The 14593-nt window shown below is 38.5% G+C and overlaps 1 protein-coding gene across 4 annotated transcripts in view; it reads right to left on the reverse strand.

Annotated features, from left to right (window-relative positions):
* Positions 1-2013: 2013 nt before the first annotated feature.
* Positions 2014-14593, reverse strand: part of LOC133559741 (solute carrier family 22 member 7-like) — a 29590-nt gene continuing 17010 nt past the window's right edge. For 3 of the 4 annotated variants that reach the window (XM_061911817.1, XM_061911824.1, XM_061911799.1), the window contains 7 exons: positions 8270-8438; positions 8020-8143; positions 7819-7928; positions 6163-6377; positions 5968-6076; positions 2747-2953; positions 2014-2210 (listed from right to left, as the gene is read on the reverse strand). In XM_061911817.1, the coding sequence (XP_061767801.1) occupies positions 2171-2210; positions 2747-2953; positions 5968-6076; positions 6163-6377; positions 7819-7928; positions 8020-8143; positions 8270-8438 (974 nt within the window). In that variant the 3' untranslated portion in view covers positions 2014-2170. The remainder of the gene's footprint in view (positions 2211-2746; positions 2954-5967; positions 6077-6162; positions 6378-7818; positions 7929-8019; positions 8144-8269; positions 8439-14593) is intronic. The other variant, XM_061911808.1, reaches the window with a different exon arrangement.

The raw sequence follows: 14593 nt of genomic DNA on the forward strand, positions 1-14593 counted from the left end.
CGGAATGTCTCGGGTGAGACAAGGATAGTTTTTTGTGATCACAATATATAAGTAAAAATGTATTCAATTCTTAAACCAAAAGTAAACATAAGGAAAAGGCAATGAAGCAAAGGAATGGATATGCAAAACAAGTAAAACTGAAACGGCTACCAAGTAAACAGAAACAAAATGCTGGACGGCAGCAAAAACTTACGGCGTCCACAAAGTACATCAATTACAATCAACAATGTCCACACAAAGAAGGATCGCAACAACGTAAATAGCCTTGCTTGCTAACAAGCAGGTGCGGAGAATAGCGCTCAAAGGAAGACATGAAACTGCTACAGGAAAACACCAACAAAACAGGAAGGGCCACCAAAATAACAGCGCAAGTCAAAAACTAAAGCACTACACAGGAAAACACCAACAAACTCAAAATAAGTCATGACGACCTGGTTGAGTTGAATTTTTGAACATTTTCTGCTGGTGATGTGCCTCCAGAATTTTTAATGAAAGAAAACATGCCTTGCCTCAAAAAAGGTTGAAAAACACTGATCTAAACCACAAAGAATAGTTTTTTATGTAGATTGAAATAATCATAAGTCCCCTTTTGAAGTAATTGAAAAATAGGTTTTTACTTTTTTTTCTCCAGCTGCAGGAACTCCTACTTGGAGCTATTTAGTTATTTGTAGAATTTACTGTCTGTTTGGTTTAGTTTTCTTGTCATTTGTGTTTTTTTTTTTTTCAGGCACTTCAGGGGAAGACTATATTCAAGGGACCAGCGTGCACCTGGGCGGGCGGATAGTTTCTTACTAGAAAAGGGAGAGACACAATTAATTGTATCTGTTCTTAGCTCGCTCGTTTCAAGTTGATTAAATCAGGGGTTCTTCATCTTTTTGACCCCTGCGCCCAAATTTTCTGCTATTGGGGGTCTCTGGGTCCACTCAAATGTTAAGACTAAATTAGTAATCTTACTCTTGATTTTAATCGTATTCAATAATTATGTCCAACCTACTTAAAGTTTAAAACCATGTCAAATGATAACAAAGTATGTGTTAATCACAAAGATTATTATTAAGGGTTAGGTCAGGCGGATTTTAAACATTAATGCTAATGAAATACTCTGCAAAAGATGAGCCTTGTAAAAACTGAGGAAAAAATGTACATACAATTACACGGTGTTAAGATTTAAAAAAATTAAACAAAATAATAATTGTGATTAAAATCAAAGTGCAAATAACAATTTGCGCATAATGGGGTCATAATACCATTTTTTTTCTACATTCAAAACAATTGCTTGTGGTCTACATCAGGGGCTCCTAACCTTTCTGACATTGGGGCCGAACTTTTCCAATACAGAGGTGCCTTCTCAAATATTAACACTGAATTAATAATATTACTCTTGATTTTAATAGTATTCATTAATTATATTTAACCTACTTAGAGTTTGACAGGATAAACCTTGTCAAATGATATGAAAGCATGTGTTATTCAGAGAGATTATTATCAAGGCTTAGGTCAGGCTGATTCCAAAAACTAATATTTATCAAACATACTGCAAAAGAAGGTACTCATAAAAACTGATGAAAAAATGCATACAATTACACAGGACTAAAATTAAAATTATCTAACTGAATTAAGGCCATGCAGAATAAGACATAATAAGTACTTAATAATGACTAATTAAGAGCTAAGATGTTAAAAATGTGCATGTTATTAAACAAATAATTAATGGTGAATATGTCTTCCCCATACTGAAGTATTACCACATTTTCTTTTAGTGAAAAGTGGCAAACTTTTTTATGTTTTGACGAACTGCTACTACAAAGTCGAAACCTTATGATCAAGACTATAACCTTATCAACCTAATGGCTAAAAGTCATTGAGTATTTTTCTAATGTTTATAAAAAGGGGGCTACGGATGTCATTTTCACCCATGGAGTGTCGTAATGTTTTTTTATGGATAAACGGTAAATTTCAGGGTTCTCATGGCCACATGCGATTTATCGGTATGAAGTAAGAACCAGATACATCAGATTTTCAGAATATTTATTGAATCCATCCGTCCATTTCCTACCACTTGTCCCTAACCAGGCAGATCAACATTGTGTTGTGCGATAATCAAGTTTTTAAAGGGAACATTTTACAGTAGTTTGATGAGGAGTATAATAAGACTTTTGCAACTGCAAAATTAGGGAGGAGTGTTGTCGTCAAATTTGCATTGTGATCTTCTGGAACATAAAGGCAATTGTCATATGTAAATGTAAAAATACTAATCATGTGTAGGGCTGCAATGATTAGTCAACGATAAAATTTGTCGCCGACAATAATATTTGTCAATAGTTGTAACGTCATCACTCGTGTTTTTACCGAGCGGAAGTGGGTCACTCGCAAAAACAATGCCTGTGGTTTGTTTTATTGCTTCTATTTGAACTGTTTTTGTACACATAAACAGGGTTAATTGTCTTTTTTTTAGCACTTTGCCTTTCCTTTTTTTAAATTTAAAATGGACAACATTGATTTTTTTGTAACAGTTACAGTATAAATAAATATTTATGAATGAATTAGTCATCTTTGTTGTTTGTAAGCACATGCCTCAAATAACTAAAGCTGCATTTAGAAATCGACGGAAAGATTTGAGCCATTAAATATGTGTACGCTTTATTATCTGATTAGTCGACTAATCATTAAGATAATCGTTGACTAATCAACTATCAAAATAATTGTTAGTTGCAGCCCTAATCATGCGTAATCCTGATACAATTACCTTGTCTGTTCCACATCTTCAATAGTCTCCGGAAGACGAGTGTTGTTTGTCTCCCAAAGAAGTAACGTCAATAACCCGGAAGTGAAAGCTAACAGGGAAAAGACACCGCCTGGTAGAGAAACCCACACCTCCTCAAGAAGGCTCACCAGGGGGGACAATGCCACACCCAAACGGGCGAGGAAGGAACAGAAGCCAAAACCATTTTGCCTGCAATTGCACAAAAATATGTCTGAGAATCAACAATTGTAGAGAACAACTTTTTACATAGGATATGTGGTAGGGGTGTCAAAAAATAGATTTTTTTAACTAATCACGGACAAAATTTGTAACAAAAAAAAAATTGCAAATAATAATTTTTATTTTTTATTTCATTTTATTTAATTTGTCCTGTCCAACCACTCAGTCAAAACATATTGTTGTTATAGATACCAATATCAGCTGTACATATTTACCTTATTAATTATTTGGGTAGAATTTATTAAATAAAACCAGTTTTCTTTTAAGTAATACACAACTTTATCTGAAATGTTTGCCTATTTTATGAGGAATGTAGTTAATCATTGAATTGGCATGCAGTATTATTTAAAAAATATTGATTTTGAAATGAGAATCGTTTGGAATCATTAAATCGAATCTGAATCAAATTTTTACCCCCAAAAATCTAATCGAATTATGCTTACAGAGTCAAAGCCCTGACATGTGAACTCTTATGCTCCCTGGACAATGTGCAGCAGGGGTGTGAAAAAAATTGATTCGAATGCGAATCGCGATTCAAACGTTGTGTGATTCAGAATCGATTCTCCTTTTAAAAAAATCATTTTTTATTTTATTTTTTTATTCAACAAAAATATACACAGCAATACCATAACAATGCAATCCAATTCCAAAACCAAACCTGACCCAGCAAGACTCAGAACTGCAATAAACAGAGCAATTGAGAGGAGACACAAACACGACACAGAACAAACCAAAAGTAGTGAAACAAAAATTAATATTATCAACAACAGTATCAATATTAGTTATAATTTCAACATAGCAGCGATTAAAAATCCCTCATTGACATTATCATTAGACATTTATAAAAATTAAAAAAAAGAACAATAGTGTCACAGTGGCTTACACTTGCATCGCATCTCATAAGCTTGACAACACACTGTGTCCAATATTTTCACAAAGATAAAATAATTCATATTTTTGGTTTGTTTAATAGTTAAAACAAATTTACATTATTGCAATCACTTGATAAAACATTGTCCTTTACAATCATAAAAGCTTTTTACAAAAATCTACTACTCTGCCAACATGTCAGCAGACTGGGGTAGATCCTGCTGAAATTCTATGTATTGAATGAATACAGAATCGTTTTGAATCGGAAAAATATAGTTTTTGAATCGAGAATCGTGTTGAATTGAAAAAAAAAGATTTATAATCGAATCGCGACCCCAAGAATTGATATTGAATCGAATCGTGGGACCAAATTGTGCAGTATGATTTATTTAGGGCTGCAGAAAAACTGCTTGAGAAAAAATGCAGTAACTAATTTATTTGTTTAACCACGTTTAATTTCAGGATGGCGTTAATATGCATGCGCAATGGATGGTTTGGGCAGGGCTGTGGGAAAACAGACTGCGGCGATTTCTGAACTGAATCGCAAGATGGGTCACATCTTGCTGAAAAAGAGAATTGTATTGAATTTGAGAGCACCCATCATGGACGAATAGAACAGACAAGTCATTGTTTTTTTGTCCGCTCGCGGAAAACAAACATCCTAATCTACGATTTGACTCCCTCGAATGGCCTTGACGCTGTGGAAACAGGACCAGGCTGTTCTGAAAACACCCCTCAGGACACCTCAACAATACACGCTTTGACCGCCCTCCCTCCGCAACGACACCTGGAGTCGAACTTTTGAAGATCGGCCTCAGTCTTAAAAACATTACATCATCACACCCAAGACAATTGGGCATACACGATTCCGATATTATCAGCCGATAAATGCTTTGAAATTAAATATCAGAAATTATTGGTATCGGTTTCAAAAAGTAAAATGTATGACTTTTCAAAACGCCGCTGTACGGAGCGGTACACGGACATAGGGAGAAGTACAGAGTGGCGATAAACCTTAAAGGCTTGCCCAATCGCATAATATCTACGGTTTTTCACACACACACAAGTGAATGCACGCATACTTGGTCAGCAGCCATACAGGTCACACTGACGGTGGCCATATAAACGACTTTAACACTGTTACAAATATGCGCCACACTGTGAACCCAAACCAAACAAGAAGGACCAACACATTTCGGGAGAACATAAACACAACAGAACAAACACCCAGAACCCCTTACAGCACTAACTATTCCGGGACTTCCTAAACCCCTCCACCCTCAACCTCCTCATGCTCTCTCAGGGAGAGCATGTCCCAAATTCCAAGCTGCTGTTTTGAGGCATGTTAAAAAAAATAATGCACTTTGTGACTTCAATAATAAATATGGCAGTGCCATGTTGGCATTTTTTTCCCCATAATTTGAGTTTATTTATTTTAGAAAACCTTGTTACATTGTTTAATGCATCAAGTGGAGCATCACAACAAAATTAGGCATAATAATTTGTTAATTCCACGACTGTATACTGTATATCGGTATCGGTTGATATCGGAATATCGGATATCGGCAAAAAGGCATTACCGGACATCTAGGCCAGTTGTGCGTAACTGTACCATTTTGCACAAACTTTCTAGATGTGCTAAATAGTCATGCCAATCTGCGGTCGCAAAACAGTTTCAGTCATGATAAATCACCCTGCGAGCGCCAAATTTTTATATGTGGATGTCCTACGCCTGGTATTGGGGTTGTTCAAATAATCAGCACGTTATGCTTATAAAATTAAACCATGACCCCAATAACCATAACAACATTCATGAAGACAGGCACGCTAAACAGATTGCACTCACTATTTTGCACATGTAGCGAGGCAATTCTCTGTGCACAGGTTTAGTACATCAGCTTTGAGTGTGCTATCAAGTTTGCACGTGTTCCAAAACACATGTAGTATAGCAATGATCCAACGATTAGCGAATTCTGCAGCTCAATGTATCTGTTCACACTAAAAATGGGCATACATCACACATAGGCAAATGATAATTTAAAAATAATTTAACTCAAATTTCTAATCATTTGACAGCACTAACTATATTGCGATCTACGTGACGTTCTACTGACCTCAGTACTGTAGGATAGAGTTCACTTGTGAACAAATACAAAACTGTAAAAGCTGCTTCCGAAAACATCTTGCCCAATGCTGCCACTGCTGTTCGGAACATTCCATAATCTGAAATAAAAAAAATAAATAAAATAAAATAAACATTAAAATGTTACTTTATCCTTTCCCGTCGAAATACACTCTTGACCACTCACCCGCTGGGATGAGAATGTTAGAGAACACACAAAGTCCAGTCAGAGCAAGTCCAATGGACTGACTTAACTTCCGCCCAAGTTTGTCCAAAAACAAAAGGATGAACAGCTTGGCGGGAATTTCAGAGCTGCCATAGATCAACTGTGTGAGGTAAATGTTTACGCCAAATCCGGACACATTTAAGCCGATTCCATAGTAACTGCAGGCCACGCCAAACCTATAAAAACAAGTATAGCAAGCATCACGTTGTATACTATAAACCAGTGGTTCTCAAATTGGGGTACTTGAAGGTATGCCAAGGGGTACGTGAGATTTTTTTTTTAAATATTCTAAAAATAGCAACAATTCAAAAACCCTTTATAAATATATTTATTGAATAATACTTCAACAAAATATGAATTTAAGTTCATAAACTGTAAAAAGAAATGCAACAATGCAATATTCAGTGTTGACAGCTAGATTTTTTTGTGGACATGTTCCATAAATATTGATGTTAAAGATTTCTTTTTTTTGTGAAGAAATGTTTAGAATTAAGTTCATGAATCCAGATGGATCTCTATTGCAATCCCCAAAGAGGGCACTTTAAGTTGATGATTACTTCTATGTGTAGAAATCTTTATTTATAATTGAATCCCTTGTTTATTTTGCAATAAGTTTTTAGTTATTTTTATATATATTTTTTTTAATAGTTCAAGAAAGACCATGACAAATGAGCAATATTTTGCACTGTTATACAATTTAATAAATCAGAAACTGATGACATAGTGCTGTATTTTACTTCTTTACCTCTTTTTTTCAACCAAAAATGCTTTGCTCTGATTAGAGGGTACTTGAATTAAAAAAATGTTCACAGGGGGTACATCACTGAAAAAAGGTTGAGAACCACTGCTATAAACGTATCGCAGTAGAATTCCTAAAGTTTAAGGCCCCAAAATTCATTCAAAATAATTCAAAAGTTAGCATTTATATTTAGAAATAATATGCCTTCTAACAATGGCTCTCAACTTGTGCATTGGGACCCATTTTTACATTCCATTTAAATATTTCATATGAATATTTTATGTTCTTTTGTTGCACGTTTAACGGTAAAACATTATAACTTGAAGTATCTTTTGACACGTAAAGTTTTGTTAGTTAATAAGAAATATGAGTTAAGTAATTTGTAAAATTACAACAAAAAACATTAAATATGTAAATGAACATTAATATTTTCGTGCAGGCAGAATTTTCAACACACTTGTTCATACAGTTCAACAATCATATCAGTATTTTTATTTATTTATTTTTACATGAAAAAAACAACAGTAAAATGTATGAAAAAAGAACCAAAAATGGTATGTAATGAGAAAAGGCTGAAATTTTCTAACTAATTATAATAATATGCTTAGCCGCATAATTTAAAACACACATCTGTTTTTAGCATTTTATTAAATAAAAAAAGTATCATGTATAGTTTGACTTTTCACTACGCGGCCCCTGTATGAAAAAGTTTGGACACCCCGAAAATAAAGTATCAAAATCGATATTTTGATGTGAGAATTGATATTAGAGCACAAAGATCTGGTATCTGCAGTATTGATATTTCAGTATCGATCTGCACATCACTAGTGCATTCATACAGTATCTACTGGACAAAGACTTAGTTATGCAAGACATACCACACAATGCCATTTATTATCGACAGTCTCCTCATCCTGGGAGTCCTCACTAAATCCAACATCGAATATGTTCTCTTTTCATTTTCAGACCCAATTAATTTGGAAAAATTCTAAAAAGACAAACATGAAATAATTGATTACAGACAGACACAAAGGTTGTCACTCTCGACCAAGTAGTCACAATGTTGTGTGTTTTTGCACCTCAGGTTTTAGTTGATCCATGAACTGCTCTGTGCGGTTTACCTTCGCACACTTATTCAGGTAAAAGTAAGCTCGGTTTACCGTTCCGTTGCTTGTCAGCCATCTGGCAGATTCTGGAAGCCACCTGCCACACACATTGTTGGAGCATTAACGTATGATGAACGCATTTTCAATCAGCAGCTTTACCCATTGTACACCTGGATTCTTTGTGAAATATAGCCAAATATTTTTGTCCAGCAATTCTGCTTACCACCAAGAGAAGATGGCCAACAAGAGTGGGCAGGTTGCTGCGGCTGTCAGGTATCTCCAGTCATTCACCAAATAGGCCACAGCAGCGAGCAGTATCGTGCTCACACACCAGTCCAAGGATAGTAGAATACACACCATAGATCGATGTTTGATGTCCGTCCATTCGATACCTACGATGAAAATGTTTGGCATTTTTAGGGAATATTCAGTAGGGATGTGTACCTTAACATAATTGAACTGTAACAGTACTAATTCCCCAAATTATGTGTGTGTTAATAAATGGTAATTGTTTGATAGTAAAATCTACATTTTTAATGAAAGATTTAAAAACCAGCTGATTATGATCACTATGCTGCCCCACTTGTTATATCTTCTTTTCTTATTACATTTATGAGTCTCATTTGCAAGTATACTATAGTATATAGTAGGCCAGGGTTATTCAACCGGTGTCCTAGTTGCCAAATCAGACCCTGGAATGACACCGAACCAGCCCCCGAGTTAGGTTCAAAACATGGGAGACAAACATTAATGCAGCGAATTCCTAAAACCACAAGAGTGCTCCAGTTGTGAAAAGGGACACGGACATCTGTAAACCCATTGGCAGAAACTTCCAATTTCTTTTTTTAACCTTGCTAGCAAACATAAAACACTGGGGCCAAACTTGTGATTGTCATAAGTGGCGTTCCTCAAGGCACCACCTTAAGTACTTTCTAGAGATGTCCGATATTATCGGCCGATAAATGCTTTAAAATGTAATATCGGAAATTATCAGTATCGGTTTCAAAAAGTAAAATGTACAACTTTTTAAAACGCCGCTGTACAGAGTGGTACACGGACGTAGGGAGAAGAACAGAAGTACTGCCTTAGCATACCTTTTCACACATACAAGTGAATGCAAGGCATACTTGGTCAACAGCCATACAGGTCACACTGAGGGTGGCCGCATAAACAACTTTAACACTGTTACAAATAAGCGCCACACTGTGAACCCACACCAAACAAGAATGACAAACACATTTTGGGAGAACATCTGCACCGTAACACAACATAAACACAAAAGAAACAAATACCCAGAAGCCCTTGCAGCACTAACTCTTCTGGGACGCTACAATATACAGCCCCGCTACCCCAATCCCCCAGTACCTCAACTCCGCCCACCTAAACCTCTAGTGTGTCCCAAATTCCAAGCTGCTGTTTTGAGGCACGTTAAAAAAAAAAAATGCACTTTGTGACTTTAATAATAAATATGGCAGTGCCATGTTGGCGTTTTTTTCAATAACTTGAGTTGATTTATTTTTAAAAACCTTGTTGCATTGTTTAATGCATCCAGCGGGGCATCACAACAAAATTAGGCATATTAATGTGTTAATTCCACGACTGTATGTTTCGGTATCGGTTGATATCGGAATCGGTAATTAAGAGTTGGACAATTTCGGAATATTGGACATCAGCAAAAAAGCCATTATCGGACATCTCTAGTACTTTCCTTTTGGCAGTTATATTTTTTTCTTCATTATGTGATTAATGTAGTAACAAAGCTGTTGATAGTGTTTGTTGACTTAAAGGTAAACTGCACTTTATTAAAAAAAAATGTTGCCTGTCGTTCACAATCAGCATGAACTATATGACGGATGGATTTAAAAAAAAATTAAGTTAAAGTACCAATGATTGTCCCAAACACACACTAAGTGTGGGGAAATGTGTTCTCTGCATTTGACCCATCCCCTTGTTCACCCCCTGGGAGGTGAGGGGAGCAGTGAGAAGCAGCGGTGGCCGCGCTCGGGAATCCTTTTTGCCGATTTAACCCCCAATTCCAACCCTTGATGCTAAATGCTAAGCAGGTGGTAATGGGTCACATTTTTATGTATTCTAACTTGTAAATAAACGTAAATAAAAGCCTGCTTAAAGGGGAGCCAATGGAGGTCCTCTATTTTGCCCCAAAAAATCCAATAACCATTTAAAAACCGGCAACAATATTCCATTTCAATTTGTGAATTGAATTTTAACCAAGTATGAGTGATATTGTAATTATAAACGCTAACGCAGACAAATTGATTATAGCGGCGCTGTGATCACAACCCTGTGTACAATTTCGACATAATCCACTGGTAAAGTGTTTCCTCGCTTCCTTACTCCCTGGATCAATTGATTGAAACTTTTATGAGTAGATGCACAGTGCAGTACATATTCCAATTGACCACTAAATGGTAACACCCGAATAAGTTTTTCAACTTGTTTAAGTCGGGGTCAATTCATGGTAAGCGTCACGGACCTTTTTTTTTTTCCAACCACACAAACCCAGGTGGGGAAATATGACAGACATTTCAGACAATTCAAAGGGGAGATTTCTACCCCTCTCCTGTCCTTCCTTCACCCACCCCTAAAGACGGTTCCGGACCGTGGGGAGCACGTCTGGTATCCACTCCTTGAGGGGTGTCCTAGGGCTATGAGCTGTGCTGGTGGGGTGACTCAGCTGCACCCAGCCAGGCAGCAACCTCCGGCTGTTTTTCGGCCTGCCAAGCAGCAACCCACAGCTAGGCCACCCCCACCATGCCAAGCTCCACCACCTCAAGCTCCATCACGCCAAGTTCCAAGCCTAGCACCAGTACCTGCACCACGCCGCCAAGTGCCGCCAGTTGCATCTCCACGACGCCAAGTGCCGCCAGTCGCAGCTCCACGACGCCAAGTGCCGCCATTCGCAGCTCCACGACGCCAACAAGTGCCGCCAGTCGCAGCTCCACGACGCCAAGACCCAAGCCAAGACCCATGCCAAGACCCAAGCCTGCCACGAAGACGACGACGCGCGCTGCTTCCACGCCTGCCACGACGACCAAGGATGTGGCCGTTACAGGGTTGTCCGTCTCGTCAGGTGCAGCGCCGTTCTACACGTTTCCGCCACCTGACTCTTCCCCGGTGGATTTGGGGACACTTGGTCTGGCGACCCGCCGCCAAGTCCCCCTCCCGCCCTCCAGTGATTGTTGTTTTTTGGACATCTGGAATCTGTCCTTAACGGGGTGGGGTGGGGGGCCCTCTGTCATGTCTTCTGATCATGTTTTGTTTGGTTGTGTTCTGTTTTTTTGGGGACTTCTTTGGTCCCTATTTGTGAACTTCCGGAATTTGTTTTGGTTGCCATCTTGACAGCTAAGCTATCTGCGGGATGGAAGCAACGTACTCTGTTTGGGGAAAAAAGCAATACTCCTATTAATAGATCAAACTATGAGAATACCTTGAATATTTCCCACATTAATGTAGACTATATTTTAGGCATGAAACATGTTTAGTTTGGAAAACATTTCTCCAGGAGACACCACACAGTGACTAGTCCTGCTGAATTACCTCTGAAAGGACGACAGTCTTCTTTCCGATGTAAAATTATGCGGTCTTGCACACACCCAGAGTTGGTTTCTCCGTTTTTTCCGGCTTTTACTTGGCATTCTGAAATGTTTGGCCTGAATAAAAACTGACTCCGAGATAAACACATTCGGTAGCTCAAATATCTTCTATTGGACTTGCTGATATACATCAATTCCAACAATTGTACAAATTTTTTTAAGGCGGCGAGCCTTTGGGAACAGGTTTCAGTTTGTTTCGGTATAGTCCCTACTTGTGTTCTTTCATACGATCCATTTTAATCCAGTTTATAGTTCTCTCGCTCAAGAACGCTAATTGATTACATGTAAACAAAAACTTTGTCCAGCAATAAAGGCTACCCTGCCCCCATAATGCATTGCACGTGTCCTTTTGAGCCCTATATTGAAGGGAGAAGTCCGGCAGTCCTTAGCTTTCTGGAAATGTTCCATCCATCCAACCATTTTCTACCGCTTGTCCCTTTCAGGGTCGCGGAGGTAGCTGGAACCTCTCAGCTGCATTCGGGCGGATTGATTGAGACTTTTATTAGTAGATTGCATAGTACAGTACATATTCCATACAATTGACCACTAATTGGTAACACCTGAATACGTTTTTCAACTTGTTTAAGTCTGTCATGACGTGGACTTTGGTGTGATTTGTTTTACCGTGGTGCAAAGCGATTGGATCGGACACGGCGTGAAGGTAAAAACATGATTTTAATCTTAACTCGAAAAAAAGGAACAAACGAAAGGTGCTCTCAGCAGAGGTTCAAAACTTGGCAAAGATAACAAAACTACCACAAAGGCAAAACTATGGACATAAAACAAAACTTGCAAACTATGGCATGAATAAAGAAAACTTACTTGGAACGAGAAAAGAGCATGAAAAAGAGCAGCATGGATCATCAGCATGAATAACAAGGGTGTATAGAGGGTGCTGTCGCCAGGCTGACTGCCAGACAACTGCAGGCTTAAATAGTGATGTGGTGATTGACAACAGGTGCATGAGTCTAAGTGAATCAGGTGCGTGACATGGGGACAGGTGAAAACTAATGGGTTGTCATGGAAACAAAGCAGGGAGTGAAAAACAGGAACTGACAAAATCCAAAAACCAAACAGAACATAGTCAAACTAAATATGATCACAAGGACATGACAAAGTCGGGGTCCACGTAAAGCTATTCATGGTAGAAGGAAGGCGGAGTACACCCTGAACAAGTCGCCATCTCATCACGGGGCCAACACAGATAGATAGACAACATTCACACTGAAAATCACACACTCGGGTCAATTTAGTGTTGCCAATCAACCTATCCCCAGGTGCATGTCTTTGGAGGTGGGAGGTAGAAGTCACGGGGAAAACCGGAAAACGCCACACAGAAAGATCCCGAGCCCAGAATCGAACCCAGGACCTTCGTATTGTGAGGCACACGCACTAACCCCTGCCCTTTCTGGAAACTTGACCCCCCAATATTTAGTTAAATACCCTTGATGTAAACTTTGCATGCAGTTGCAAAGAAGTTAGATGGCAGTAATGTATGGGCTACTTTGGAATGAAGCTGGATGTTGCTGTATCAAGGTCGGAAATAACGTTTAAAAGGAACAAAAGACTCTGTCAGGATGCTAAATTACTTACAAGAATGTTATTTGCACAATTTCACCGCCAAGCATTTGTTGCTGGTGAAACTTAATGAGGCACAAATAGCCTCCTCTTTATTCATTCTTGTGACTACCGGGTAAATCAGCACTGGTGCCATTATGGAACCGAGTATCGGTGCCCATCCTTTCTCGTTACACACTAGCTGCTGGAGTGTAAATGTTGTAGTTTTCACTACCGCATTTGTTGAAATCCCTATGTACAAAATCGATAATGCTAATCAGTAGCATGTACATGGCAAAGCCATTGTAAATCAGCATCAAGTTAGCGTGTTTTGGAAAAATGGAGCCTTACTTTATGATTTCGTCAGCTACGGGATGTTAAATATGGCACCGTTTGATTTTACATGAATGGAACTCAGTCGGTGCTTGTGAAAGTATGCAATTTGGTAAAGTTCAAGTTAATATTTGTTCGTATAAATTAGGCTGGCCATATTCTGAAATCCCAAAAAGAGGACACTTATATGCGTGCCAAGGCGGGCAGCACAACAAGGCCGGGACTAGGTGAAAATTTGCCAATGATACTTGAACTTGCTTTATAAATAATATATTTATTTAAATAAAGCGTTTTTTTCTCCTCTGTTGACAACAGTGTTGGTGCTAGGAATTTTCAAAATGGGGTCCCAGGGACCCCATCAAGTCAGAAAAATGTGGCCCCACAGTAGCGGGGGTGTATATTGTAGCATTCTGGAAGACTTAGAGCTGCAAGGGTTACTGGGTATTTGTTCTGTTGTGTTTATGTTGTGTTATGGTGCGGATGTTCTCCCAAAATGTGTTCGTCATTCTTGTTTAGTGTGGGTTCAAAGTGTGGCGCATATTTGTAACAGTGTTAAACTTGTTTATACGGCCACCCTCAGTGTGACTATATGGCTGTCGACCAAGTATGCCTTGATTAACAATCAATCTACTACCTCGCTCTCTGCCCCTCCCTCACGAATGCTGCTGTGTGCGCACACCTTCCCAATTTGTTTTGTTTTTAATCCCTTCTTAAAGGCCAACTGAAATGAGATTTTCATATTTAAAAAAGGATAGCAGGTCCATTCTTTGTGTCATACTTGATCATTTCGCGATATTGCCATACTTTTTCTGATTTAGTAGAGAACATCGACGATAAAGTTCGCAACTTTTGGTCGCTAATAAAAAAGCCTTGCCTGTACCGGAAGTAGCAGACGATGTGCGCGTGACGTCACGGGTTGTGGAGCTCCTCACATCCTCACATTGTTTACAATCATGGCCACCAGCAGCGAGAGCGATTCGAACCGAGAAAGCGACGATTTCCCCATTAATTTGAGCAAGGATGAAAGATTTGTGGATGAGGAA

The sequence above is a fragment of the Nerophis ophidion genome, linkage group LG01 (genome assembly GCF_033978795.1).
Source record: "Nerophis ophidion isolate RoL-2023_Sa linkage group LG01, RoL_Noph_v1.0, whole genome shotgun sequence".
Taxonomy (NCBI): domain Eukaryota; kingdom Metazoa; phylum Chordata; class Actinopteri; order Syngnathiformes; family Syngnathidae; genus Nerophis; species Nerophis ophidion.